This window comes from Oreochromis niloticus, linkage group LG7 (genome assembly GCF_001858045.2).
Source record: "Oreochromis niloticus isolate F11D_XX linkage group LG7, O_niloticus_UMD_NMBU, whole genome shotgun sequence".
NCBI lineage: Eukaryota > Metazoa > Chordata > Actinopteri > Cichliformes > Cichlidae > Oreochromis > Oreochromis niloticus.
The window spans coordinates 33,515,828-33,543,713 of NC_031972.2; the positions used below are offsets into that span (position 1 = coordinate 33,515,828).

Below are 27,886 nucleotides of genomic sequence, written 5' to 3' on the forward strand. Positions count from 1 at the left end.
TACAGGTAGCAGGCACAGTTTATTGCACAGAAACAAGAAAAAAAATTGAACTGTGAGAAAATTAATGCCAAATGATAATATATATATTGATGACTTTTTTTCTACAATACTACAGTCATTGCCATTCAGAGGAGAAAATGAATGTATGTTTAAATCTACAAACATCTGCAAATTACAAACTGCCAGGTGTCACCTTTGTCCTCTGAATAATAACTTTTATTTGTGTTTAGCCCATGTATTCTGTATGCTGTTGGTACATTTATTGTTTAGTAAAACAAGCTGTCATTAGAATACCAGATGCCCATGTATTTTTAGAAGACGGCTTTGGCCTGAAAGATCCATTTAGGGACTAGAGAGGAATTCACTGAGCTAGAGAAAAAGCACTGATGTAGATGTGATATGGAAGGGATAACAGTCAGATCTGATGAATTTGAATTATCCGGCTACAAACATAAAAAGCTACAACTTTTCATATGATTACACAGTGGAAAGTAGAAGTTTGAAGCTTCCCCAATGCTCATTTCAACAAACTCTCGAGAACACCCTAATGGGCCAGTAATGGAATAAGTAGAAGCATATTATAGCTTTAACATGTGTTAAGGCTACGTGAGTGTTTTGTATAATTTATTTTTCACTGCATTTCCTGTTTGAAGTCTTTTGTGTTGTCCAAACATCAGTCACAGAAAAAAATAGGTATAAAATCAAAAATGTATTCAATTTATTCATAAACATTTTATCTGTATGTTGCTTAGTCACCACTTTAATTTCACAGCAAGCCCTCCTCAACATGTTTCTAAGTCTTTTAGAGTTAGTCTTTATAACTGACTGCACTATTTCATATACATACATAAGAGCTAGAAGTTGTATCACCGTCTTTAGCAGTCTTATGAAAAATTATACATCGTTTACTAATTCCATTCAGTTTGGCTAAATATTCAAGATGAAACAAAATGGCAAATCATGATATCTAGGTTTAATGTAAAAATAGTTCACATGCCATCAATAAATTACACTTCACACCCCTGGATCAGCAGTAGCTAGAATAAACGGCACTGTGAATGTGGTTTTGAGTTTAAGAAGCTTTCTTCATGAAATTTATCAAAGAGTTCCCTGACCTGTTTAGTATCCTTGGAGTTGTTATTGAATACATGGTAACGATTGTTACAAGATTCCACAATGTACTTGAGATAACTCCTGTTGCCGATAAACTGTTCCACTGTGCCTTTCAAATCATCTCCATGTGTAAATAAGACAATTGTGTTTTTCCTGATTTTCCAGCCAAGCTTGTCTTCCAGTTTCTCTAATATTCCTCTCTCACCATCTGTGAACCTGCCCAACTGTATCACAAGTAACACCACACACTGCCCTTCCTGACAGTACTTCTTACACTCCTCTACTTGTGCCTCCTCTGTAGGTTTATCTTCATAAAAGAAGTCTGGGGTGTCAACCAGTCTAACTTTTGTTCCATATATCTCTACTATTTTGTCCTTACACTCGGTGGTGATTGGTATGGAGCTCGGCTTCGCTTCAAAACCCTGGCCTTTGTCCTTGTGGTGCTTCCCAGCAGCCAGGATGGTGTTTGCAGTTGCACTCTTCCCAGTCCCAGTTTGTCCCAGCAGAATGATGTTAAATATGATATCTTCCTTTGCATCACTGCCCCTCTCAGCTGAAAGTAAATGCTAGATTATTTCATCAGTAGTTTCCAATAGTGTTGGTTTTCAACCTCTGGGTGCTGATATGTCAGCTTTAAATAAAATGCAGAAAATTTTAGATCTCCAAGCTTTGTTATGTTTAAGTTGTCTTACTTGTGACCGCTTTAAAATTAGATTTTTTTTAACTGTATTTTAAAAAACAATATACATCAAATATTAGTTTATTTAAATGATCTCACTTTTAGAATTAGATGTAGTTTTCTGAAGCATACCCTTGTTTCTTCCAGGTCCTTTTCCTCTTGGTGGGTCAGTCTGCTCTGAGATGGATGTACTGTGATTCCTGGCTCCTGATTGATTGGTATTTTATCATGAAAGCAAGTTTATCTTGTCTACACATATCACATATAATGAAAAATTTTCACTTTTTTGCACAGGGTGATCACAAGTTCTCAAGAAGACATAAAATGTCTTATAAAAGTATTAAATTACTCAATGTATTATTATTCAATTTAAATATAATTAAAATGTTTTTAGTCATGTTGTGCAAATATTATTTAAATGGTCTCTTCTTTCTTTCATTTTGAGATTATATGTTTCATAGATTTCTGAGGCATACCCTTTTCATGTACAGCTGCTTCTTCTGCAGGTAGGACAGTCTGTTCTGAGCTGGATGGACTTTGATTACTGACTCCTGAAGAAAAGTGGATACTTTTATCTTATTGCAACATTATGTTCAGAAACCTAAACATACTTGTTATTCACAAACAGACATGTTTGGTAATGTAAGTTAATTAAAAAGTATGAGAAGGTTTTTACATCGTGAACTATAGATAATAAAATAAAGAAGACTAGCTGGACTTAAATGGCTTAACATAGGGTGACTGTAGGATCTTCAAAACTTAAAAAATCTGAACTACACATTTACTAACAAACATCAATATGAGAATTTTTTTGTCACTGAGAATTATAGATAACACAACAGATATAGTTTATGGTGAAAAAAATAGTAGTGTTATACAAAATAAAGAGCAAACTACTCGCTTCCTATTATTTTGAGATTAAATATATTGTTTTTGTTTTAAGCATACCCTTTTCTTGCACAAGTGCTTTTTCTGCTGGTTTGGTAGTCTGCTCTGAGCTGGGTGTATTTTCATTACTTGCTCCTGAGGAAAAAGTGGATAATACATACCGTCACAGTACAATATGTTCAGAATCTCAGCACATTTGTTATTTCTAAGCAGGTTTGGTAACATTAGCTACACATACACATAAGGTTTTCACACTGTCATTTTATAAATAAAAAAAGAGATATTTTATACATATGATTAAAAAAAATTAAATGGCTTACACAGCAAGTGTTAAAAATGTAACAAAAGTATTAAATTGTCTGGAATTTGTTTATATTGGTCACAAATGTGTTGGTCATGTACAGATATTTAAATTGTCTCATTTTCTGTCATTTTGAGATAAAATGTTTTGTGGATTTCTGAAGCATACCCTTCTCTTGTACAGCTGCTTCTTCTGCAGTTCGGACAGGCTGTTCTGAGCTGGATGTACTTTGAGTACTGACTCCTGAAGAAAAGTGGATAATGCATACTTTTGTCTTATTACAACAATATGTTCAGAAACCTCAGCGTACCCGTTATTCATAAACAGATATGTTTGGTAATGTAAGTTAATTATAAATATCAGAAAGTTTTTACGTCATAAAAAATAGAGATGACTAGCTGTCCTTAAGTGGCTTATATAGGATAATTGTACGTTCTTCAATACTTAAAAAATCTGGACTACACATTTACTAAAAAGCATAAGTATGAAAAGGTTTTGTCATTGGGAATTGCATATAACACAACAGATATGCAACCCAAATTCCAGAACCATTGGGACTTTCTTTAAATTTGAACAAAATGAAAACTAAGATACTTTCAAATTACATGAGCCAGTATGATAAAAAGAGTCTCTTTTTAAAACTTGTTTTATTAGTTTTAATCTTTTAACTTTATGCATCAAGCAAAATTGAAATTATATGCAACAGTCCTTGACTTGTTTAACATTTAAACCTATATTTGCTGCATATTCCAGCATATAAAATAAAAATAATGTTTTGTGTTTACACTCACTCCTTCAAATAGATGCAAGTAAAACACAGCAGAAAATAAATAAAATCAAAGATTCAGCAGCACTAAGTGCTGTCGCTCTTAAATCTATTTTCACCTGTTTAGCAGGACTGGGGCGGGTGGAGGTTTGCCCGGGGTCGTAGCGGTTATATCAGTGGGGGGATCCGGGGGTTTCTCTGTGAATTTCACATTCCCGTGGCAGCGTGCTCGGTACTTGCTCAGATTTGAAGTTTAATTTTTTGCTGCAGAAAGAAGTTTTCTTCCCACGCAGAGTGTACAGCGAACGTTAATGTCCCTTTTTACGAAATTAAACTCAAAGTAATGTCAGTATTTCCAAGCTTAAACACTGCATGGTCGTACTCTCTCCCGCACTCCATATCATCCAGTGTTAATCTACACATTTCTGTTGCTGCCACGGACGCCGCACGCTCGTACGTCATTGTCATGAGACACTGACAAACAAAATCACGGTTTAGCAATGCAGCGTCCTTACGGGAAAGTAAGAGTATTTTAGCCTCCTAGGACCTGGTATCCACATATGTGGACATCACATTTTGGGTTATTTAGACCAAAATACTCAATTTTGCTCTACAAGGGCCTGATATCCACTTACGAGGACATTATACTGCTACTGTTCTATCGACATTTTAAATGAATATCCTCATATGTGGATCTAATTTTTCTTAGAAACAAAAATCAGGTAAAAAAAAAAAAAAATCTGGTAATTCTTTGTTTTTACATTCATCGGGCCCCAATATGGCCAAATGTCAAATTGAAATTAAAAAGGAAGTTCAAAAAGGTCTAAGGAGCTTGGACAGAAAAGCGTCTGGATTTCAAGTTTCTTGAGGATGTTTCACCTCTCATCCAATAAACTTCTTCAGTTCTGAAGTTCAAATAGATTAAACTGGGAGAATATCTAGCAAGTAATTAACTTAACTGATATCAGGTAGTATGTAATGTAAAGCCACTTTACTTTGCGCTTTTATTTTGAAGAGTACCTTAGCACTTCCTCTTTTATTGTGTCAGACTTCCTGTTCTGTTCTCAGTGAAACGACACAAACACTTTGCTTCAGAGTGAGTAAAAACCTTTATTTTTTGAAAATACTCATGCAAAGCTATGTATTTTATTTACCTGTCACATGCTATAACTTTGAAAGTTTACACAATGTGGTTGAATTCGTTTTTTTTTGTATATGTATGTCATTTGTTTGTGGTGTGGAAAGACTGGCTAAGAGATGCGCATGGAGGAGGTTGGCTATTTGGTTCACCATGATTAGCACCCTTGGAAGCAGAAAGAGGTTGGTTTAATGATTGCAAATGATTGTTTACGTATTTAAGAGACAGAAAGGTTGTCGTTAATTCATTTTATTAAATTCTGTAACATAAATTGTTTAAAAGCTATTGATTTATGTCAATGTCACGATTTGAGTTCATCAAAAATAATTTTCTATATAGTAAAATGTGAACATTTCTGCACTTTCTACTTAAATATTATAATGGCATTTGTTTGTGCATCTTTATAGTTTTCATGGTGCCATATTGTCGGTGGGTTAAAAGAGGAGAATAAAGTTAAATCAGTCGAAGCTCTCTGCATCACGAGTGGTAATTCCAAGTGGGCAGCTACAGTGAAAACTCATTGACTGCAAGAGACTTGCCATCCCTGCAGAGAACCTGACACCATTTCATCAGAGATCCAGCTACCAACCTGTTACCAGCCAGCTGATTCCGCTCGCATCCACAAAGTGCACTTGCAAGGTTAGAAAGAACAGCACACTAAAGCTCAGGACTCCAGATACTGAAAGAGACATTGACTACCAAGAAGAAACACGGGACTGCTTACACACATGCACAAGCTTAATGCATAACTAGAAACCCTTTAAATAATATTACGAGGCCAAAATAATTCATGGACTTCCAACACATAATATTCTTGAATCTGGTTAATGTTTCTTGGTGAGCGAAATGTGTTTTTTGTGGAATAATAATTCACAGGATGTCTGTTTATAAAAAGGTTTAAAGGGTGAACCTCATTAGCTAATTTATGAACATTTGTTGTTGCTGTCTTACACTAAACATACCTTTGAATGTCCATAATAAGTAATTGTTTGACACAGCGTTACTCTGTGGTAAAGATTACCCAGATAGCAAGACGACATTGAATCTATGTTGATTTTTCATCCAAACCGTCGTATATGGTCGGGGTTGAAATGCCAATGTTGTAACAACATTGAAATACTGTGGTAAACCGACGGTCTTACTATAGTGACGTTGTAACGATGTTGATTCACCGTTGTTTTTTTGTCATTGATATTTGATCTATTTATAGTCGACCAGGTGACAACAACAACGTCGAGAAAACGTCTATTTATAGTTGACGATCATTCGGCTCCGGTCACCATCAAAAACCATCGATTTGTAGTTGAGCATTAAATTGCATTGCAACTGATCGGGTATAAAGTACCAGAGAAAGTAGATTTATTGTTCATTTGTTATCAATGACTTGGTCTAGTTCACCAGCTTTAAAAAATCGTGTCTACGTGCAATTTATGTATAGTTGACCGAAATTAAAGCAGCGATCACTTGGACTATTCCGCAGCACCCCTCTCACATTGGTACATCCCCCCAGGTATTCATTGTCTTCTACAGTAGAGCGGGACATTTGATTTACCGGAGAAGGCATCAGTTCATGCACTGCACTGGCCTGCACCACGATTAGTATAAGGTAAGAATGAATGATTTTTTTTCCCTACTCGTTATTTCCATGTTTGCATTTGAATAACAGTAAAAAACTCGTTAATGTATAACATTAACGAGTTTTTTACTGTTATTTACGTTGCTCCCACAAAATGTGGGAGCCCGAAATTGTGTCTACTTCTTACAATCCGGCAACAAATAAATTGCACTGCGAACAAAGTATATCAACAAAGAAAACATTTTTGTTTCATAATTTCTTCGTTATATTCCCTTACAAAGCTAGCTTTAACGCTTCGAGGTTTCCTTTGTTCTTGCCGTCGCCTCGGCGCTTGACCCAGACTTTCGCTCTGTAGTTGCTTAGTACTACAAAAAATTCTAAATCTGTGATATATGATTGATAAACGTAAAGTTAACTGTATAAACGTGTTCAATGACTTTGTTACTTTTGATGATTGGAGAGCACTCGCTTCAATTCGCACACGAAAACTTTAGACTCAGTTTGAATGCTCACGCGGCATGCCCACGTGACTGTACGTTGCACGCGTACATGACTTTCCGTTTGTGCCTTGAATAATGAATAAGGCTACGTCCACACGTACCAGCGTATTTTTGAAACCGCTGATTTTTCTATGCGTTTGCATCCTTTGTCCACACGTAATGTATGTCTGGCCGTACATTGTGTTTGTATTTCCAGGCACATTTCACGAAGCAGAACGCAGTCTTCAGAGATATCCACGTGAACGCTGTGATACGTCTGACCTTCAGTCCGAAAAAGAAAACCCGGACCAGTCTTAAAAGAAAGCACAAGTAAAACCTTTTTATTCACAAACATATCTTTGATTGTTAAGAATTTATGATCTTGTCTTTTATACATATCTGTGGTGCTTGCATACTGCAATATCACCACATAATATAGTCCAAAAAGTGGAAGTTTGTAAACTTTTTAAAAATGCAAAGCCGTGTACACTTGTGCACTTCAAAAATTCATTGTATACTGTACCTTCTTGCACGTCTCTGTTTCCTGTGTGTGTTGTTAGAAATCAAACTAACTTTAGGAAACAATATGCCAAAAGCATATTTACAATTACTTAAGACCGTTTTTAATTTCTTTTCTTTAGACTAAATCCCCTGTACACATATATGGACTCAGAGGATGAGCAGCCTACAAAAAAACGGTTTCCCCAGGACCCTCGAGTGAAAATACCAGGTAATAAAATACTGTCTAGTGTCTGTGTACATATCTGTGTCTGACACGAGGAAACTTTTTTGACAAGTTGTCTGTATTCTTAAATACTTAAAAAATTATCTTTTTCTAAACAGCCCTCATCACTCCGCAGTCTGCCCCCCAGCCCACTGATAGCAACCATCATAATGCCCCACCCAGCTTCCGGCACCTTTCGCCACTCCGGCACAAACCGACACAGCTTTGCGATCTCGCCAGCATGCAGAGTCTGATGTCTTCCCTATAGATGGTATGCTTTTAAAAAAGCTTTAAAGCTGCATCACAATGTCATTGTACTCTTATCTAAAAAAAAAAAACCCAATTTATACTCCTGAATGTCATCTTGTTGTGATTTTTTTTTTTTCTTCTGTAGATTCCAGAGACTCTGTGAGGCCACTATTACAAGGCAAGTTTGAAAATCTTGGAATTTCACAGTTTACATGGTATAACAAATATATGTGACAGGCAAAAACTAGTAAACACTTTTAGCAGTTACAAGAACTAACAAATGAATATCCAACAAAAGGGAATAGAAATACATTGTACTGCCAATACTTTGGTTTATTCTTTGTATGACTTGAAAATCAGGCTTTAGGGAAAACTAAATGACATGTTTCTATCATCAATTACATGAAGTAAACACACAAGCACTTGCATACACATTTAAGACATGAGACACGCTAATTCCATCTCATAAAATGTGTCTATAGGTGAGACGCTTTGCGTTGATTGGTGCTGCTGGACCACACTGGAGGTGCGAGTCCGCCGTGTAATGGTTTATGCCATTACAAAGGAGCTGGCCTCTGTACTCAACTGGGCAGGGAAAAAAAAACCAAGGACCAGACAAAGCAAAAAAGGGCATTTAAAGATACAGCGCTGTGCAGATGCATATTTGGTAAGTTTTAACATTTATTGTACTTTTATGAGCCTAAAGTGAACAATAAAGGGATCAATTGATGTGCTGGGTGCGTTTCACATTTCCTATGTCTGTTTTTTGCTATATTACTTTGTCTTTCTTAATAACAAGACTTTCATGTCCGGTTAATCTGGAGATGGAGTCTTTGGTCTTCAGCTTGTTTTGTCCTCGGGTTGTACACTTTGTACAGCCCGAGGACCCCATGTTTTCTTTTTTTTTTTTAAAGGATACACGGCACACCATGCTAAGACATATCACATTTTCAGCTTATAGCTCTTTGGGAATCAAATGCGGCAGTTTGCTGATTTCCGCCTGGTGACTTTAATGTTTATCAGCCTAGGAGTTTACATACTTTCTCCCTGCTGAAGACAATTAACAAGAGCTTATTCATGTGCTCTAATTCCCTTTTTTTGTCTTTGTTTTTTTGTGTGTGTGTCTATTTTTGTCCTAGATGGCCTGGCGCAGCAGGTAGGGGCGAACTCTATGTCTGAGTTGGTCTTTGCTCAAGCAGTCCAGAAATGGCTCAGATATGCTCCAGATCGTACGGGTGGCGCGCAGGACGCACATCATCCATCCCCATCCCGGAGTAAATAATAAAAAGTGACGTGAAACATAGAAATGTAAATAGGAAACTTTGTCTTTTAATAAAGTATTTTGCAAATGATACATGTCTATTGACCTTTTTTGTTTTTTTGTTTTTTTTTTCAATAAAAAGCAACTGTACGAAAGAGGTGGAAAATCAATACCATAGCTCAACAGTGTTTCAATATCAGAATCTGACATTGTTTCAATGTCAACAGTGTTAGAAAATATAACGTAGAATCAATGTCAGGTTTCAACATTGATTCAACATCAAAACCTGACGTTGTTTCAACGTTAAAAATGGGTGCAAGAGTGATGTTGGGTCAACGTCACACTTCAACGTTGCTTCAATGACGTCGCCTGATATTGACTCAACATTGTTTCAATGTTTCCTTGCTATCTGGGTAACTACAGCTTAAAAGTATAGTCAGGCAGTAAGGCAATCAAAGCTACAGTCGACTTTAGGCACCTACAGAAACAAAATGTCACTACCAGAAGAGCAAACAGACAACCCCACAAGCGCACCATGCGAATCCAGCTCACCAGAAGAAGAAACAGGCAACCCTACAAACGCACCATGCAAATCTAGCTCACGTGAGAGAAAATTAACAGAGAAAGGCCTAGAGATGCAAAACCACGATATCAGAAAACGTGAAAAATCATTCAACAAGACTTATAACTCTTGGAAGCTCGTAGAAAGGTAAACTAGAACATAACTAAAATCCCTCTGCTCAGCAGAAGACCTCAATAAACTGCAGCAAAACATTGAAGCAAAGCACGACGCTGTAAGTTCACAGTATGAACCTATCCTGCGTAACAGTAACATCACACCTGACATTGTCAACAAAATGGACGCCTGTGTTGCGCTAACAAAGGAGGTATGTAACCTCATAAGTGACCGTCTAAAGACTGTTCATGAGGAATATGATAACCATCTTGAGAAAGAAAGAGTAAGAGAAGTGTTAAGCAAGAACGAATACGGGTCTGTTTTTGGCGACAGCATAACGGAAACTGCAAGCTCTATAGAGTTGTCAGAGCAATTGAGCCATCACTCTGGCTCATCCTGTACCCGTAGCAGTAGAGAAGATGCGGAAGCAGAGCTTGCTGCCAAGCTGGAGCAATCAAAGGCTATGGAAGAAATTCGAGCACAGCAAGCACATCTTCACAAGTTAGAAAGTGAATGGAAACTCAAAGAGGCAAAAATGTTGTCAGAAATTAAACTAAAAGAGGTGGAAATGCAACAACAGTTGGAACAAGAAAGAGCAAAACTACAGCAGTTACAAGCAGACAAAAAAGTTGCTATAGCAACAGCTCGCGTGAAAGCGTACAACAGCCTTGAAGGGTTTGAGAACCACAACGGGGAACTTGACAGTAAAATTAGCTCTGCTTGCTACAGAAGGCAAATTGAACCTCAGCTGAATCCAAATGCCGCATCATTCCAACCTCACCAAGCAATTCCAGAAATGACAATGACCCAGGAGTCTGTCAGCTTAGCACAAGCAATCGCTAGCTCATTAAGTATGAATCACTTGCCAGTCCCTGAGCCTGCCACATTCAGTGGGAACCCTTTGCAGTTTACCGATTGGAAAATGTCATTCATGAATCTGATTGACCGAAAACCCCTTCCAGCAAGCGAGATGTTTTATCTGAAAAATTATCTCGCAGGAGAAGCACGCAAAGCGGTAGAAGGTTTCTTTTACCAAGATTCAGAAAATGCATACAAGGGAGCATGGAAGGTCTTAGAGGACAGATATGGGAACTCATTCATTATACAGAAAGCATTTTGTGATAAACTCATGGGATGGCCGAAAATCAGTGCAAATGACCCACTAGCGCTACGAGAGTTTGCCGATTTCCTCAAAGGATGCTCTGAAGCAATCCCACATGTCAAAGGACTAGCTATCCTAAATGATTGTGAAGAAAATCACAAATTGCTCAAAAAACTGCCAGAATGGATCGTGCGCAAGTGGAGTCGAATTGTTGTAGATGAACTTGACGAATCTGGCACCTATCCAAATCTTGCATGCTTCACAGACTTCCTGAGTAGAGAAGCACAGATAGCTTGCAACCCGATAGCTTCTCCACTGTTGATGAATTTCAAACCTGTAGATGATTGAATCCCAAAGAGAGCCAAAGTCTTCAACACAAACATGCAACCAAAGAGTTCCGCTCAAGAGAAACAAGACACAAACATTAGTAAACCAAAATCACCTTGTTCTGTTTGTAAAAATGAAACTCATGGAATCTCAAAGTGTCCCATCTTCGCAGCTAAGAGTGTTGAAGATAAAAAGGCATTCATCCATGAAAACTGGCTCTGCTTTGGATGTTTAAGAAAAGGTCATATCACCAAAGATTGCAAAAGGTGACACACGTGCAACATTTGTGAGCATCGTCATCCAACCTGCTTGCACGAAAACAGAAAGCAAAACCCTGCAGAAGCAGTAACAAATAGTTCCGCTCCCACGGAAGAACCTGCAAGCCAGGAAACACACAAGGTCATGTCTCATACATCAACACAACGCGTTTCAGCCACCTCAAGTATTGTCCCAGTCTTTGTGTCTTCTGTACAAGAACCACAGAGAAAAATACTCACCTATGCATTGCTAGACACACAAAGTGACTCAACATTTGTCTTGGAGGACATACTTGATAAGTTGAATGTGGATGTCCAACCAGTGAAACTGAAACTCAGTACCATGACGGCTATTGATACAGTCATCTCGAGTAAGAGTGTTCATGGTTTACAAGTTAGAGGACTCCACTCTGAGAGTTGTATCCAACTACAACAGGCTTACAGCCACGATTTTATCCCAGTGGACAAGTCGTACATCCCAATGAAGGAAACAGCATTACTATGGCCTCATCTCAGAAGCTTGGCGAATAAGTTGCCACCTCTCCAAGATTGTGATGTAGGGCTCCTGATTGGATATGACTGTCCATCTGCGCTGGCTCCTCTTGAAGTCATCATAGGTGACAAGCATGAACCCTTCGCACAAAGGTCAGAACTAGGATGGAGTATAACTGGCTAATCAAACCCTCACCTAGACAGACAAGAAAACCAGAGCTTTGTGCATCGGCTCACAGTAAAAGAGTTGCCTGTTCCATCAGCGACAGATGTTCTAAAAGCCCTGGAATCGGATTTTGCTGAGAGAACCTATGAGAACAAATATGTGTCCCAAGAAGATGTCCATTTCATACAGTTCCTCAGTAACCACATCACACAAAGGGAAGACAGACATTACGAAATGCCTCTCCCTTTCAAAGGGAACAGCCGACCCAACCTGCCAAACAACAAGAGGTTAGCCACGGTACGTCTACAGTGTCTCAAGAAAAAACTAAAGGCCAACAAACAATACTACGATCAGTACCGAACATTCATGGAAGAAACCATCAACAGGGGTGATGCAGAGCCTGCTCCTACAACATCTCAGGGGCAGACCGAGTGGTACCTGCCACATCATGAAATCTATCACCCCAGGAAGCCGGACAAACTAAGAGTTGTTTTTGATTGTTCAGCCAAATCCCATGGTGTCTCTCTAAATGATATCCTATTAACTGGACCTGATCTCATCAATCCTCTAGTTCAGGGGTCTGCAACCTTTAAGACCCAAAGAGCCACTTGGACCCGGTTTCCACGCAAAAGAAAACACTGGGAGCCGCAAATACTTTTTGAAATCTAAAATGAAGATAACACTGTATATACTGTTTTTTTTTACCTTTATGCTTTGTGTGAACAACTAAAGTAAGTAAGTAAAGTTTATTTATTAAGCGCTTTTCACAGACAGGCAGTCACAAAGCGCTGTACACAAATATTAAAATAAACAATACAATCAATAGACATTATACACAATGTAAAAGATCAAATGTAAATAATGTAAAGAATATAAAATACGTAGATCAACAAAAGGCTTGTTTGAACAGAAAGGTTTTTAACTGCTTTTTAAAAGAATCCACAGAGCAACTAAGGTGTGTTGCTTATAAAATCCATGAAGTGCTACAGAGAAAATTACATTTTATTTATGTAATGAACACATTTTGAACTCTTAAGGAAATATAACAAAAAGGAAAGACACCCAGCTGAACTAAAACGATCCATGTAGCAAACAAAAACTGTTGTGAGCCGCCACCCTTTTAAAAAGTAATTGGAAAAAAAGCACTATGCCGCTAAAAAAAAAAAAAAAAAGATATTTGCAAAATTCTGCCTAAATATCTATTTTACCTGGTTAATGTGTGTGGCGGGGCGTGGTCTGCAGTGCCGCTGAATGGGAGTCGGTCCCACCTGAGCGGCACCTGCAATCGCGCCTCGCCGCCTTAAAGCCTGTGCTCTCTCTGCTGTTGTGTTGTCGGGCTGTGAGCTGAAAAGCTACAGCCGGCTGTATGCGTACACCAACTGTGTGTGAAAAGTGGTCAATAAAGAGATGCTGAAAAGCATGTTCACGCAAACATCGTCGGGTCTGCCGTGATATGTTTACAATGAGACTTCTGGTCCCGAACCTCTGCGCACAGCGTCTGCAAATCGGGGCTTTCATCTTTACGCAGGACTGTAAGCTGTCATCTGTGAGGCGGGAGCGGTGTTTGTTTTTAACATAGTTCACGGTTGAGAACAGCTGCCGACATAATGTGGATCCGAAGATCCATATTGGCCTATCTGGGGTTGAAAGTCTCGATACATGCACGGCGTTTCGGCGGGTACACTGGCTTCCCCGAGTGTGACGCTTATTTTGAGCGATGAAAAAAAAAAAAAAAAAAAAAAATATATATATAATTTTATTTTTATATTTCAAAATCACAACAATCTTCCAATATAGAACTACAAGTTTTTTTTTTTAAAAAAAAGAACTAAACACAAATAAAATGCACTTCAGCTAAATACTTCTAATTTATTTTCCCAAACCATGCGGAGCCGCAGTATAAGGACTAAAGAGCCGCATGCGGCTCCGGAGCCGCGGGTTGCCGACCCCTGCTCTAGTTGGAGTGCTTTGCAGATTTCGGAAAGAAGCCGTGGCCGTAATCTGTGACATTGAAAGAATGTTCTATCAATTCGCTGTCAACCCTGAATCCAGAAACTATCTGAAATTCCTCTGGTGGAAAGAAGGTGATTTGGAGAAAGAACCTCAGGAGTACAGAATGGCAGTTCATCTGTTTGGAGCTGCATCATCTCCAGGATGCACCAATTTCGGTTTAAAGCATCTTGCACGACAACATCAAACCGACTATCCTCTAGCATCAGCCTTTGTGGAGAAAAACTTCTATGTTGATGATGGATTAGCCAGCGTTTCATCAGTTGAGGAAGCCAAAGAACTGATCACTCAGTCACAAGAGTTGTGCAGAAAAGGACGCCTGCGCCTTCACAAATTCAACTCAAATGAAGAAGCTGCTCTCTCTAACTTAGACCCTTCTGAAAGAGCAGCAACCATTGAACCTCACGGGTTTGACCCATTCCCTTCAGAATGCGCTCTTGGCATTCAGTGGTCGATAAAGGATGACACCTTCAGCTTCAACATCAGCCTGAAAGATCAGTCTTCGACCCGCCGTGGTTGTTTGTCTGTCATTGCCTCACTCTACGATCCACTTGGATTTATTGCTCCATTCAGCCTAAGTGGAAAACATATCCTACAAGAGCTTTGTCACAGAGGCATTGGATGGGACGACCCGCTCCCAGAAGATGTGAAGCCACGGTGGGAGAAATGGATAAATGGTCTTTTCAAGTTGAATGAGGTCTCGATTCCAAGATGTTACCACCCACACAATTCAATTCAATTCAATTCAATTCAATTTTATTTATATAGCGCCAAATCACAACAAAAGTCGCCTCAAGGCGCTTTATATTGTACAGTAGATAGCACAATAATAAATACAGAGAAAAACCCAACAATCATATGACCCCCTATGAGCAAGCACTTTGGCAACAGTGGGAAGGAAAAACTCCCTTTTAACAGGAAGAAACCTCCGGCAGAACCAGGCTCAGGGAGGGGCGGCCATCTGCTGCGACCGGTTGGGGTGAAAGAAGGAAAACAGGATAAAGACATGCTGTGGAAGAGAGACAGAGATTAATAACAGATATGATTCGATGCAGAGAGGTCTATTAACACATAGTGAGTGAGAAAGGTGACTGGAAGGGAAAAACTCAATGCATCATGGGAATCCCCGGCAGCCTACGTCTATTGCAGCATAACTAAGGGAGGATTCAGGGTCACCTGGTCCAGCCCTAACTATATGCTTTAGCAAAAAGGAAAGTTTTAAGCCTAATCTTGAAAGTAGAGATAGTGTCTGTCTCCCGAATCCAAACTGGAAGTTGGTTCCACAGAAGAGGGGCCTGAAAACTGAAGGCTCTGCCTCCCATTCTACTTTTAAATACTCTAGGAACAACAAGTAGACCTGCAGTGCGAGAGCGAAGTGCTCTAATAGGGTGATATGGTACTACAAGGTCATTAAGATAAGATGGGGCCTGATTATTTAAGACCTTGTATGTGAGGAGCAGGATTTTGAATTCAATTCTGGATTTAACAGGAAGCCAATGAAGGGAAGCCAAAACAGGAGAAATATGCTCTCTCTTTCTAGTCCCTGTCAGTACCCTTGCTGCAGCATTTTGGATTAGCTGAAGGCTTTTCAGCGAGTTTTTAGGACATCCTGATAATAATGAATTACAGTAGTCCAGCCTGGAAGTAATAAATGCATGAACTAGTTTTTCAGCATCACTCTGAGACAGGATATTTCTAATTTTAGAGATGTTGCGCAAATGGAAGAAAGCAGTCTTACATATTTGTTTAATATGTGCGTTGAAGGACATGTCCTGGTCAAAAATGACTCCAAGGTTTCTCACAGCATTACTGGAGGCCAAGGTAATGCCATCCAGAGTAAGAATCTGCTTAGATACCATATTTCTAAGATTTTCAGGGCCGAGTACAATAACCTCAGTTTTATCTGAATTAAGAAGCAGAAAGTTAGCGGCCATCCAGGTCTTTATGTCTTTAAGACATTCCTGCAGTTTAACTAATTGGTCTGTGATACCTGGCTTCATGGATAGATAGAGCTGCGTGTCATCTGCATAGCAGTGAAAATTTATGCTATGTCTTCTAATGATGCTGCCTAAGGGAAGCATGTGTAATGTAAATAGAATTGGTCCTAGCACTGAACCCTGTGGAACACCATAATTGACCTTAGTGTCTGAAGAGGACTCTCCATTTACATGAACAAATTGGAGTCTATTAGATAGATATGATACAAACCACTGCAGTGCAGTACCTGTAATACCTACAGCATGTTCTAACCGCTCTAATAGGATATTATGGTCAACAGTATCGAATGCAGCACTGAGGTCTAGCAGGACAAGCACAGAGATGAGTCCACTGTCAGAGGCCATAAGAAGATCATTTGTAACCTTCACTAAAGCTGTTTCTGTGCTGTGCTGAGCTCTGAAACCTGACTGAAACTCTTCAAATAAGCCATTCCTCTGCAGATGATCAGTTAGCTGTTTGACAACTACTCTTTCAAGGATTTTTGATATGAAAGGAAGGTTGGAGATTGGCCTATAATTAGCTAAGACAGCTGGGTCTAGAGATGGCTTTTTAAGTAAAGGTTTAACTACAGCCACCTTGAAGGCCTGTGGTACATAGCCAACTATTAGAGATAGGTTGACCATATTTAAGATCGAAGCACCAATTAATGGCAGGACTTCTTTGAGCAGTTCTGTAGGAATGGGGTCCAAAAGACACGTTGATGGTTTGGAGGAATTAATTATTGAAGTTAACTCAGAAAGATCAATTGGAGAAAAAGAGTCTAACTTAACATTGATGGTACTAAAAGTAGCTGTAGATAATATTACATCTGTGGGATGATTATTGGTAATTTTTTCTCTAATGATAAAAATTTTATTTGTGAAGAAGTTCATGAAGTCATTACTAGTTAACGTTAAAGGGATTGTTGGCTCAGTAGAGCTCTGACTTTTTGTCAGCCTGGCTACAGTGCTGAAGAGAAACCTGGGGTTGTTCTTATTTTCTTCAATCAGTGACGAATAGTAAGATGTTCTGGCTTTGCGGAGGGCTTTCTTATAAAGCAACAAACTATTTCTCCAGGCTAAATGATGATCCTCTAAATTTGTGACACGCCATTTCCTCTCCAGCTTACGGGTTATCTGCTTTAGGCTACGTGTTTGAGAATTATACCACGGAGTCAGGTACTTCGGATTTGAGGCTTTAGTTTTCACAGGAGCTACAGTATCCAGAGTCGTACGTAGTGAGAAGGTAAAATTATTAACAAGATAATCGACCTCTGTTGGAGTAGCGTTCAGATAGCTGCTCTGCTCTCTGTTGGTACAGGGCATTGAAGATGATAACAGTGGGTGGATTATATTCTTAAACTTAGTTACAGCACTTTCAGAAAGACATCTACTTTGATAAAGTCTACTCTCCACTGCTGTGTAATCAATTATTGTAAATGTAAATGTTATCAGGAAATGATCAGACAGCAGAGGGTTTTCAGGAAACACTGTTAAATGTTCAGTTTCTATGCCATACGTTAAAACAAGATCTAGAGTGTGATTAAAGTGGTGGGTGGGTTCTTTTACATTTTGAGAGAAGCCAATTGAGTCTAATAACAGATTAAATGCGATGTTGAGGCTGTCATTTTTAGCATCTACATGGATGTTAAAATCACCCACAATAATTATTTTATCTGAGCTGAGCACTAAATCAGATAAAAAGTCTGAGAAATCAGAGAGAAACTCTGTGTAAGGCCCAGGTGGACGATAGATAATAACAAGTAAGACTGGTTTCTGAGTTTTACAGCTGGGGTGGACGAGGCTAAGCATCAGGCTTTCAAATGAATTAAAAGTCTGTCTTGGTCTTTCGTTAATTAATAGGCTGGTGTGAAAAATTGCTGCCACACCGCCCCCTCGGCCTGTGCTTCGAGATTTCTGGTAGTTAGAATGACTCGGGGGTGTTGATTCATTTAAACTAACATACTCATCCTGCTGCAACCAGGTTTCTGTAAGGCAGAGTAAATCGATTTGTTGATCAATTATTAAGTCATGTACTAACAGAGACTTGGAGGAGAGAGACCTAATATTTAATAATCCACATTTCACTGTTTTACTCTTTGGTTCAGATGTGGATACTGTATTGTTCTTTCTTTGTGATTTTTTATGTTTAAGTTGTTTCTTGCTGGTTTTTGGTTTGTTTTTTGTCTTTTTGGGAGCTGACACAGTCTCAATGGAGATGGGTTTTTGGGGGGGTAGCAGGAGGAGAGAAGCTGCAGAGAGGCGTGTAAGACTGCAACTCTGCTTCCTGGTCCCAACTCTGGATAGTCATATTTTGGGGGGTTTAATAAATTTGTCCATATTTCTAGAAATGAGAGCTGCTCCATCCAAAGTGGGATGGATGCCGTCTCTCCTAACAAGACCAGGTTTCCTCCAGAAGGTTTGCCAATTATCTATGAAGCCCACATCATTTCTGGGACACCACTCAGACAGCCAGCAATTTAAGGAGAACATGCGGCTAAACATGTCACTCCTGGTCTGATTGGGGAGGGGACCAGAGAAAACTACAGAGTCCGACATTGTTTTGGCAAAGTTACACACCGATTCAATATTGATTTTAGTGACCTCCGATTGGCGTAACCGGGTGTCATTACTGCCGACGTGAATTATGATCTTACTGTATTTACGTTTACCCTTAGCCAGCAGTTTTAAATTTCCTTCAATGTCGCCTGCTCTGGCCCCTGGAAGACAATTGACTATGGTTGCCGGTGTCTCTAGCTTCACATGTCTGAGAACAGAATCACCAATTACCAGAGTTTGACCCCCGGCGGGTGTGTCGCCGAGTGGGGAAAAACGGTTAGACACATGAACAGGTTGGTGGTGTACCTGGGGCTTCAGTTTAAGACTATGCTTCCTCCTCACCGTCACCCAGCCGCCCTCTTTCCCCAGCTGCTTGGGGTCTGCCGGGGAACAGCTAGCGGGGCCTACGCTATCTTCGGCTGCACCAGCTATAGGGGCCTGGCTAGCTACGGGTGAATGAAGGGTGCGAAGCCGAGTCTCCAATTCAGTAATCCTGGCCTCCAGAGCTGCAAATATGCTACATTTGTTACAGGTATCATTACTGCTAAAGGAGGCCGAGGAGTAACTAAACATCTGACACAATGAGCAGGAAAGTGCAGGAGGGACAGGTGAAGTAGCCATGGTGCTAACGAGTCGGCTACGAGCTAAGCTAAGCTAGCGAAACAGTAAAGAGACAGTGAGTGAATACTTTGGCTATAAATTAGGTAGTGAGTACACAGAAAGGGTGATTCAGATGAAGCACGTTAAGATTATACTATGAAAAAGGGATGTATCAAAAGATTTAAATTAAATTGCTAAGCAGAAAAGCTACTCAGAAACACCACTGTGTTTGAGCAGGAACAGGAAGTGATACTCTACCGCAAAGCAAGCGAACACCAAGTGACAGCGCCACCAAGAGTCAACAGGAACACACCAGACAGGTCAGGGATAAAGTTCCAAAACATTGTCAGAGTAGAGCTACACCATTTTTTGGACGCCAGCTGCGTAGGATATGGTGCATGTTCTTACCTGAGATATAAAAATGACAAGGACGAGGTTCATTGCAGCCTTGTGATGGGAAAAGCAAGGGTGGCACCCTCAAAGGTCACAAGTATCCCGAGGCTTGAACTCGCAGCGGCGGTGGTTTCTGTAAAAGTAAGCGTCCTGTTAAAGGTTGAGCTTGACATGAAAATTGATGATGAGTTCTTCTGGACCGATTCCCAAGTGGTACTTGGTTACATCAACAATGACGCTCGCAGGTTCCACATATTTGTTGCAAACCGTGTTCAACTCATTAGAGACAACAGCAATCCCAATCAATGGTATTATGTGGACACCTCAGAAAACCCAGCGGATCATGCATCCCGAGGGCTCCATGTTTCAGACATCCACTCTACAAACTGGCTGCGAGGACCAAAGTTTCTCTGGGAACGCGAGTTACGTCTAACACCCAGCACTCCAGCTGAGTTACTTGTTGGTGATCCCGAAGTCAAGACAATTCAGGTGGTCGCAACTGACGTCAGTACCTTCAATGATATTCTCGATCGTCTGAATCAGTTTTCATCTTGGACGAAACTCATAAAGGTGATTGCAAGAATCAAAAGACTGAGGTCTCAACAAAAGCATACTGAACATGCGACGATCGAGGAGCGTGAGAAGGCTGCCGAAGCAGTGATAAAGATCGTACAGCAGCACGCCTTCCCTCATGAAATAAAAACGCTTCAAGCCAAAAGGGACCTCCCAAACTCAAGCTCTCTCTTCAGTCTTGACCCCATCTGGTCTGATGGACCCTTGCGTGTTGGTGGGAGATTAAAGTGGTTGTCTCTTTGCCACAAAGTGAAGCACCCATTCATCTTACCAAGCAACAGTCATATAACCAAGCTGATTGTGTCCCACTACCATGCTAAGACATGCCATCAAGGTCAAAGCCAGACACAAATGGAGCTTAGAGCAAATGGATTCTGGGTCATTGGTGGGAGCAAGCTGGTGGCCAAAATGATACACACCTGTGTGCTTTGCAGTAAACTTCGACGACCTACAGAGAGCCAGCGAATGGCTGAACTCCCTAAAGAACGTCTTGAAGCCTCAGCACCCTTCACATTTAGCGGCATGGACTGCTTTGGCCTGTTCATTGTAAAGACAGCACCCAAAGAGCACAAAAGATATGGTCTGATTTTCACGTGTCTGTACTCAAGAGCTGTCCATATTGAGATGCTTGAAGATTTGTCAACAGACTCTTTCATCAATGCATTGAGATGCTTCATCAGCCTTAGAGGAGCTGTCCAAGAATTACACTGCGACCAAGGTTCAAACTTTGTTGGTGCCAGGAACGAATTCAAGGAAGCGCTTAAGCAATGCGACGCCAAGCAATTGGAGACCTTCTTATCTGAAAAACAGTGCGAATTTGTCTTCAACGCCCCTTCCGCCAGCCATGCAGGAGGTGTCTGGGAAAGGCAAATAAGAACGGTCAGGAATGTGTTGAATGCTACCTTCGCACAGTGCCCAGGTCGACTTGATGATGCCTCTCTCAGAACGCTGCTATATGAAGCCATGGCTATTGTCAACAGTCGCCCATTATCAGTTGATGGAATTAATGATCCTCATGCACTGGAACCTTTAACGCCAAATCATCTCATCATGATGAAAACAAAGGTGGCTCTTCCACCCCCCGGAGTGTTCGTGAAGGAAGATTTATATGCTACAAAAAGATGGAGAAGAGTCCAATATCTCATTGAACAATTCTGGGGCCACTGGAAAAGAGAGTATCTGCTCAACATATCAACAAGGCAAAAATGGCACTCACCTCGGCGTAACCTCAAGGTCAATGATATCATCGTTATCAAGGACGACAACCTCCCACGAAACCATTGGCAACTAGGTTGAGTTGTGGAGACAAAATCAAGACCATGATGGCTTAGTCCGTCGAGTTAAAGTACGAGTCGGGGAGAGAAAGCCTCAAAGAAAGCAAGATGTCCCTTCTAAACCTTCAGTTATTGAGAGACCAATCCAAAAACTAGTACTACTCCTTGAGAATTAAATAAAACAACACATGTTAAGACAATAATAGTTATGTTTATACACTACCTCAATGCATGAAGTACACTTACCTGTATAACTCTGATAGTTCAATTCAGTCATCCATTTAGTAGTATAAGAAATCCTGTACAATTCACTTGCTTTGTGAATTTGTTCGTTCATTGTATCAGGATTTGGTGGGAGTGTAAATGCTGGCAAAACCACTTTACTTTGCGCTTTTATTTTGAAGAGTACCTTAGCACTTCCTCTTTTATTGTGTCAGACTTCCTGTTCTGTTCTCAGTGAAACGACACAAGCACGTTGCTTCAGAGCGAGTAAAAACCTTTATTTTTTGAAAATACTCATGCAAAACTACGTATTTTATTTACCTGTCACATGCTATAACTTTGAAAGTTTACACAATGTGGTTGAATTCGGGTTTTTTTTGTATATGCATGTCATTTGTTTGTGGTGTGGAAAGACTGGCTAAGAGATGCGCATGGAGGAGGTTGGCTATTTGGTTCACCATGATTAGCACCCTTGGAAGCAGAAAGAGGTTGGTTTAATGATTGCAAATGATTGTTTACGTATTTAAGAGACAGAAAGGTTGTCGTTAATTCATTTTATTAAATTCTGTAACATAATTGTTTGATTTATGTCAATGTCACGATTTGAGTTCATCAAAATAATTTTCTATATAGTAAAATGTGAACATTTCTGCACTTTCTACTTAAATATTATAATGTCATTTGTTTGTGCATCTTTATAGTTTTCATGGTGCCATATTGTCGGTGGGTTAAAAGAGGAGAATAAAGTTGCATCAGTCGAAGCTCTCTGCATCACGAGTGGTAATTCCAAGTGGGCAGCTACATGTAATATGATTAGCTATAAAAGGGATGTCTTAGCGGGGCAAAGCCTTTCAGAAGTAAAGATGGGCAGAGCCTCTTAAGTCTGTGAAATACTGCTTGTAAAGATTGTGGATACTTCAAAAACAATATTCCTCAACATTAAATTGCAAAGGCTTTGCAAGTCTCACTCTCATGCAGTACTTAATATAGTCAAAAGATTTAGAGAAACTGGATGTCTCTAAGGGACAAGTCCAGAGACCTTTATTGGATGCCTGTGGTCTTCGGGCCCTAAAACAACACTACATCACTCATCGGCATGTGTGTCACTGACATTACTAAATGGGCTCAGGAATACTTCCAGAAACCACTGTCAGTTAACAAAATCCGCCGTGCCATCTACACATGCCAACTTAAGCTCTATCACGCAAAAAGGAAGCCATATTCGAACATAGTCCAGAAGCATTGCATGTCCTGTGGGTCAAGATTCATTTGAAATGGACTGTTTCAAAGTTTGCTTTGGTTAGACGAGTCCATTTGACATGCTTGTTGGTAATCACCAGCATGTCCTCTGGGCTAAAGAGGAGGGAGACCTTCCAGTATGTTATTAGCATTGAGTTCAAAAGTGAGCAACTCTGATGTTGTGGGGGTGCATAAGTTCATATGATATGGGCAGCTTGGATGTTTTGGAAGGAACTAGGAATGCAAAAAGATTTATAGGTTTTAGAGCAACATATGCTCCCCTCAAGATGACATCTATTTCAGAGAAAGCCTTGTGTATTTTAGCAGGACAAATGCAATGCAATGCAAAAGCACATACTGCAGGTATTACAAAAGCATGGCTTTGTTGAAGAAGAGTCAGAGTATGGAATTGGCCTGCCTACAGTCCAGATCTTTCACCTCTAGAGAACATTTGCCGCATTACTAAATGAAAAATAAAGATGACCAGAAACTCTTTAGCAGCTGGAAACCTACACTACCGGTCAAAGGTTTTAGAACAACCCAATTTTTCCATTTTTTTATTGAAAATTATGCAGTTTAATGTCTCATTGCACTCTGAAATGAAATCATAGTACAAATAAACAATTGGAGTTAAAAAAGAAATCATGGAATCAATTTATATACAAAATGTATTCTAAACCTTTGACTTATCAAAGTCGCCACCTGTGGCACCCTGCATCCAGCAAAACAGCTCCAAACCATCACACTTTCTCCTCCATGTTTGACAGTTGATGCCATACAATGTGGACCCATCCTTTCTCCTACTCAACGGCGTACAAAGATCCTGTGTGACGAACCGAAGATTTCAAATTTTAATTCATCACTCCATAATACCTTGTTGAAGTCCTCAGTAGTCCAATGGTGGTATTTCATGGCCCAGGCAAGCCTCTTTGTCTTATTCTGACGTCTTAGCAATGGCTTTCTTGCTGCAGCTCGTCCTGTCAAACCTGCAGCTCTTCTCTTCATAGTTGAAACTGAGACTTGGTTACTACGACCACACAACTTCAACTGTGCTTGAAGTTGTTGTCCTGTGAGCCGCCTATCACACAAGCTGTTAACTCTCAGAAACGTGTTCTCTAATTCAGTTGTAGCTTTGGGTCTGCCTGACCTCTTCCTGTCAGAGTTTTCCCCAGTTTCTGAGAGCCTTTTGATGGTGAAGAGGAAACTGTACTCACTGAGACCTTGACTGTCTTTGCAATTTTTCTATAGGAAAGACTTACATTTTTAAGTGTTATGATGGTCTGTCTCTCTTCCATTGTTAATCGCCTTTTTGTGCTCATTGAAAAAGGCCTTTTTGTATAATTCTGAAATCTATTTTTTATTTATTTTTTAATTATTTTTCAGTGTTGGGTAACCGTGAATGACTTGAATTGCAATAAATTAATAACTGCAATAACTGGAAAAATTGGGGTGTTCTATAACTTTTGACCAGTAGTGTATATCAGACAAGAATAGGACCCAACACCAAAACTCATAACCTCGATGCCCAGACGTCTTCAAACTTTTGAAAAGAAGAGAAGATGCTACACCATGGTAATAATGCCCCTGTCCCAACTACTTTGAGGCCTGTGGCAAATATCAAATTTGAAATTAGCCAATTTTGTGCATAAAATTGTAAAACTTAACAGTTTGAACATTTATTTTGTTACTTATGTTCTGTTAAACAACTTCCCAACTTTTCTGGAATTTAGGTTATAGTTTATGGTGAAAAAATAAAACTTACCCAAAGTAAACAGCAAACTGACAGTCTCACTTCCTATTACTTTGAGGTTAAATATATTGTGGTTTTCTTAAGCATACCTTTGTCTTGTACATGTGCTTTTTCTGCCGGTGTGGTAGGCTGCTCTGAGCTGGGTGTATTTTGATCAGTTGCTCCTGAAGAAAAATGAAGAATGCTTACTTTTGTCATAGTACAACAATATGTTCAGAAACCTCAGTGTATTCATTTTCAGACATGTTTGATAGGATAAGTTAATTATAAATATGAGAAGGTTTTGTCATCATGAACAGTAGATAATAAACTAGAGATCACTAGCTGGACCTAAAGGTTCACATAGGACGATTTGTAGGATCTTCAATACTTTAAAAATCTAAACTACACAGCCATCCATTATCCATCCATCCATTCTCTTCCGCTTATCCTCGTCAGGGTTGCGGAGGGGCTGGAGCCTATCCTGGATACCATAGGGTGAGAGGTGGGGGACACCCTGGACAGGTCGCCAGCCTGACGCAGGGCTAACATAGAGAGACAACCATTTGCACTCACATTCACTAAAAATATAAATATGAAAAGGTTTTGTCATTGGGAGTTGTAGATGACACAACAGATATAGCTTATGGTGAAAAAATGCAGGTGAGGCAGTCTGCTCTGAGCTGGTGTATTTTGATGAGTTGCTCCAGAGGAAAAGTGGGTGATATGTGGAAAAGTGGATAAAATTATGTCACAGTACAACAATATGTTGAGGGCCTCAGCTGACTTGGTATTCATAAGCAGACATATTTGGCAATGTTAGCTAAACATACACATAATGTTTGTAATAAAAATAAATATGAAAAAAATGAAACTTTGATATTGTGGTCTACAATACAATAGAAGTGTTGTACAAGAACGCATATAATTAAAACTGCTCTGAAAATGTCTTACGCAGAGTGAGCACTGGTTCTTGAAAAGCCTCAAAAATAGCACTAAACTGTCTTTAACTCAGTTCCCGAACTCACATCTTGTCTTTCATACCTTTGTCTTGTCCAGGTGCCTCTGCTGGTGGGGCAGTCTGCTCTGAGATGGATGTGCTTTGATTCCTGGCCTCTGAGAAAAAATTATTTTATCATTACAACAGTTATTTTTAAGCAGGTTTGGTTATGTAAGTTATATATAAATATTAGAAGGCTTTTTCATCATCCACTATTGATAATACGGTAGAGACGACTAGCTTTGCTTAAATGGTTTATGCAAGATAATTCCAGGTTCTTCAGAATCTTACAAAATCTTTACAGGGTTACTGATAAAAGTGTGAATTGTCTATTTTATACTATTCTTAATGTGTACATGTAATAAAAAAAAGACTTTTCTAGTAAAATTACTTTTTAAAGCATCACATTATGAAACATATTTAAATGTTTTGAAATCTAACCAAATACTTTTTTTTCTAATTCACTCTGAAAAAAATCTGTTTTATTTAACTTCCATTATACCGGTCCATTATTCCATTACCTGTTGCAAATTTAGTATGCAACCTGGTAAAAAATTAAGAAAATTATTACTATGACTGTTTTCAATAGTCAGTAATAGAATGGATTGATTAACTTTGTGAGTGTACTTTCACTTTATAATTTAATACAAACAAGTCCGTTTTATAACGTATATTGAATTTACAAACTCACCTTTGCTTGCAGGATTATAAGGTGGAACCTTTGTGTTTCTGAAAGAGTTATTGTGATCATTGTAATTACAAAGCAAATGACAAAACATAAAAAATATAATCACGTATAATCACACTTCCTCAAATAATTGCCCATGTCATTTCAGAGAATGTAGTGTGGACTAATAAAACACCTAATCCCTAACCAGAACCATTTTACTGTTAAATGAAAAGAACAAAAATTAAAATGCAATGCAGAAAATCTGCCTGAAGTGTCATAGTATTGTGTCATTATATTATGTAAGCTGGAAACACCACCAAACCTCAGCAGTGCAAGAAATGGATGAAACTTGTTTAACATAACCTAATGTTTTATATTATATTATTTTAAGATTATGTCATTTCAGCTAAATAAAAATGATTTCATTACTTCTTCCACCGTTGATGGATACCCTTATTAGAGGAAACAGAAACAGAAGCTAGCTGTTAATACAATTAGACTTGTTATTCAAATGCAGTATATTAGAGAAAGGAAGAAAATGAAGTTTTTTACCTTGTGTGTTTCAGATCATTTTTCCGCTGTTCCACAACATCCTTACTGCAGCTGTTGTAGTCAAACCGGAATGAATTGTGGCATAAACACCATTCCTTACACTGAACAGTCATAGTTTCATCCACAATTTCCATCTTGATATAGAACATTTGTTTCACATTCTCCAGTAAACCATGGCTCTTTTTGTTTTCTAAGATCATAACTAAATTTTGTGTGACATTAGCTCCAAAGATATCTTTAAGTTTAAGTATTTGAGCCCGAACATGATCTTCTTGGTCGTTTTCTGCATCGATTGCCAGTATGAACAGATGAGGCCCAGGATCAGTAAGTGCCATGAAATCAATAATCAGCTTGTCTTGTTGATGACATTTTTCATCAAAAAAATCAGCAGTGCTGATGATTCTGTAAAGGTCATTTTCTCTCTCAACAAAGTTGTTCACATTTGTCACTGCAGGGTTGGTTCCTTTGAGAATTATATTATCAATCTTTCTCACAAAACCAGCTTTCTCTCCAAACAGAGCGATGGTAAACTTGTCAGGACGTTCTGTAGGAAAAAAGAACAAATAAGTTACTCTTAAAACACTATAAAAATGCAGGAACGGTTAAATCTGTTTGTGTTTCAAGTTATTTTCAAATAAACACGTGGTACTTTGTCCCAATACAGGTATCTCGAGGTCAGAAATTCACACATTATTATACCAGCAAATGATTCATAAATGTGATGAACTTTGACAAGAAGTAATAAAACTAAATAACTGTCACTTACGAGAAGGCTCGGGAGAATTCATCTTGGCAACTGTTTAATGAAGAGTGCTGTAGGTTTCAGCAGAGTCTCTGAACTTGCTTTGAAATAGGTCAGACTCATGCTGATATAGGCTGAGAATTAGCTCCACCC

The 27,886-nt window shown here is 39.2% G+C and overlaps 2 protein-coding genes across 3 annotated transcripts; one reads left to right on the forward strand and one right to left on the reverse strand.

Annotated features, from left to right (window-relative positions):
* LOC102077860 (uncharacterized) lies at positions 1 to 27,822 on the reverse strand. 2 transcript variants are annotated; one of them, XM_005470510.2, is made up of 10 exons: positions 27,758 to 27,822; positions 26,992 to 27,535; positions 26,461 to 26,498; positions 25,814 to 25,885; positions 24,880 to 24,954; positions 3,150 to 3,224; positions 2,741 to 2,815; positions 2,269 to 2,343; positions 1,925 to 1,999; positions 1 to 1,666 (listed from the first exon to the last, which is right to left on the reverse strand). In XM_005470510.2, exons 1-10 carry the CDS (start codon positions 27,777 to 27,779, stop codon positions 1,038 to 1,040), a joined length of 1,680 nt encoding a protein of 559 aa, XP_005470567.1. In that variant the 5' UTR covers positions 27,780 to 27,822; the 3' UTR covers positions 1 to 1,037. The 2 variants fall into 2 exon arrangements, with proteins under 2 accessions (XP_005470567.1, XP_013123999.1); XM_013268545.1 differs by having other exon boundaries at positions 1,892 to 1,999.
* LOC102077759 (uncharacterized) lies at positions 14,093 to 22,557 on the forward strand. The gene is made up of 2 exons (XM_019361331.2): positions 14,093 to 14,932; positions 19,671 to 22,557. Exons 1-2 carry the CDS (start codon positions 14,113 to 14,115, stop codon positions 21,599 to 21,601), a joined length of 2,751 nt encoding a protein of 916 aa, XP_019216876.1. The 5' UTR covers positions 14,093 to 14,112; the 3' UTR covers positions 21,602 to 22,557.
* Positions 27,823 to 27,886: the final 64 nt, after the last annotated feature.

Coding starts and splice junctions, on each gene's coding strand:
- LOC102077759 (XM_019361331.2), top strand. CDS start 14,113: ATGCGGCTCCGGAGCCGCGGGTTGCCGACCCCTGCTCTAGTTGGAGTG. Junction 14,933..19,670: donor AAGATGTTACCACCCACACA/ATTCAATTCAAT, acceptor GGTCAGGGATAA/AGTTCCAAAACATTGTCAGA.
- LOC102077860 (XM_013268545.1), bottom strand. CDS start 27,779: ATGAATTCTCCCGAGCCTTCTC. Junction 27,536..27,757: donor GAATTCTCCCGAGCCTTCTC/GTAAGTGACAGT, acceptor TTTTTCCTACAG/AACGTCCTGACAAGTTTACC. Junction 2,816..3,149: donor AGCAGCTGTACAAGAGAAGG/GTATGCTTCAGA, acceptor CTTTTTCCTCAG/GAGCAAGTAATGAAAATACA.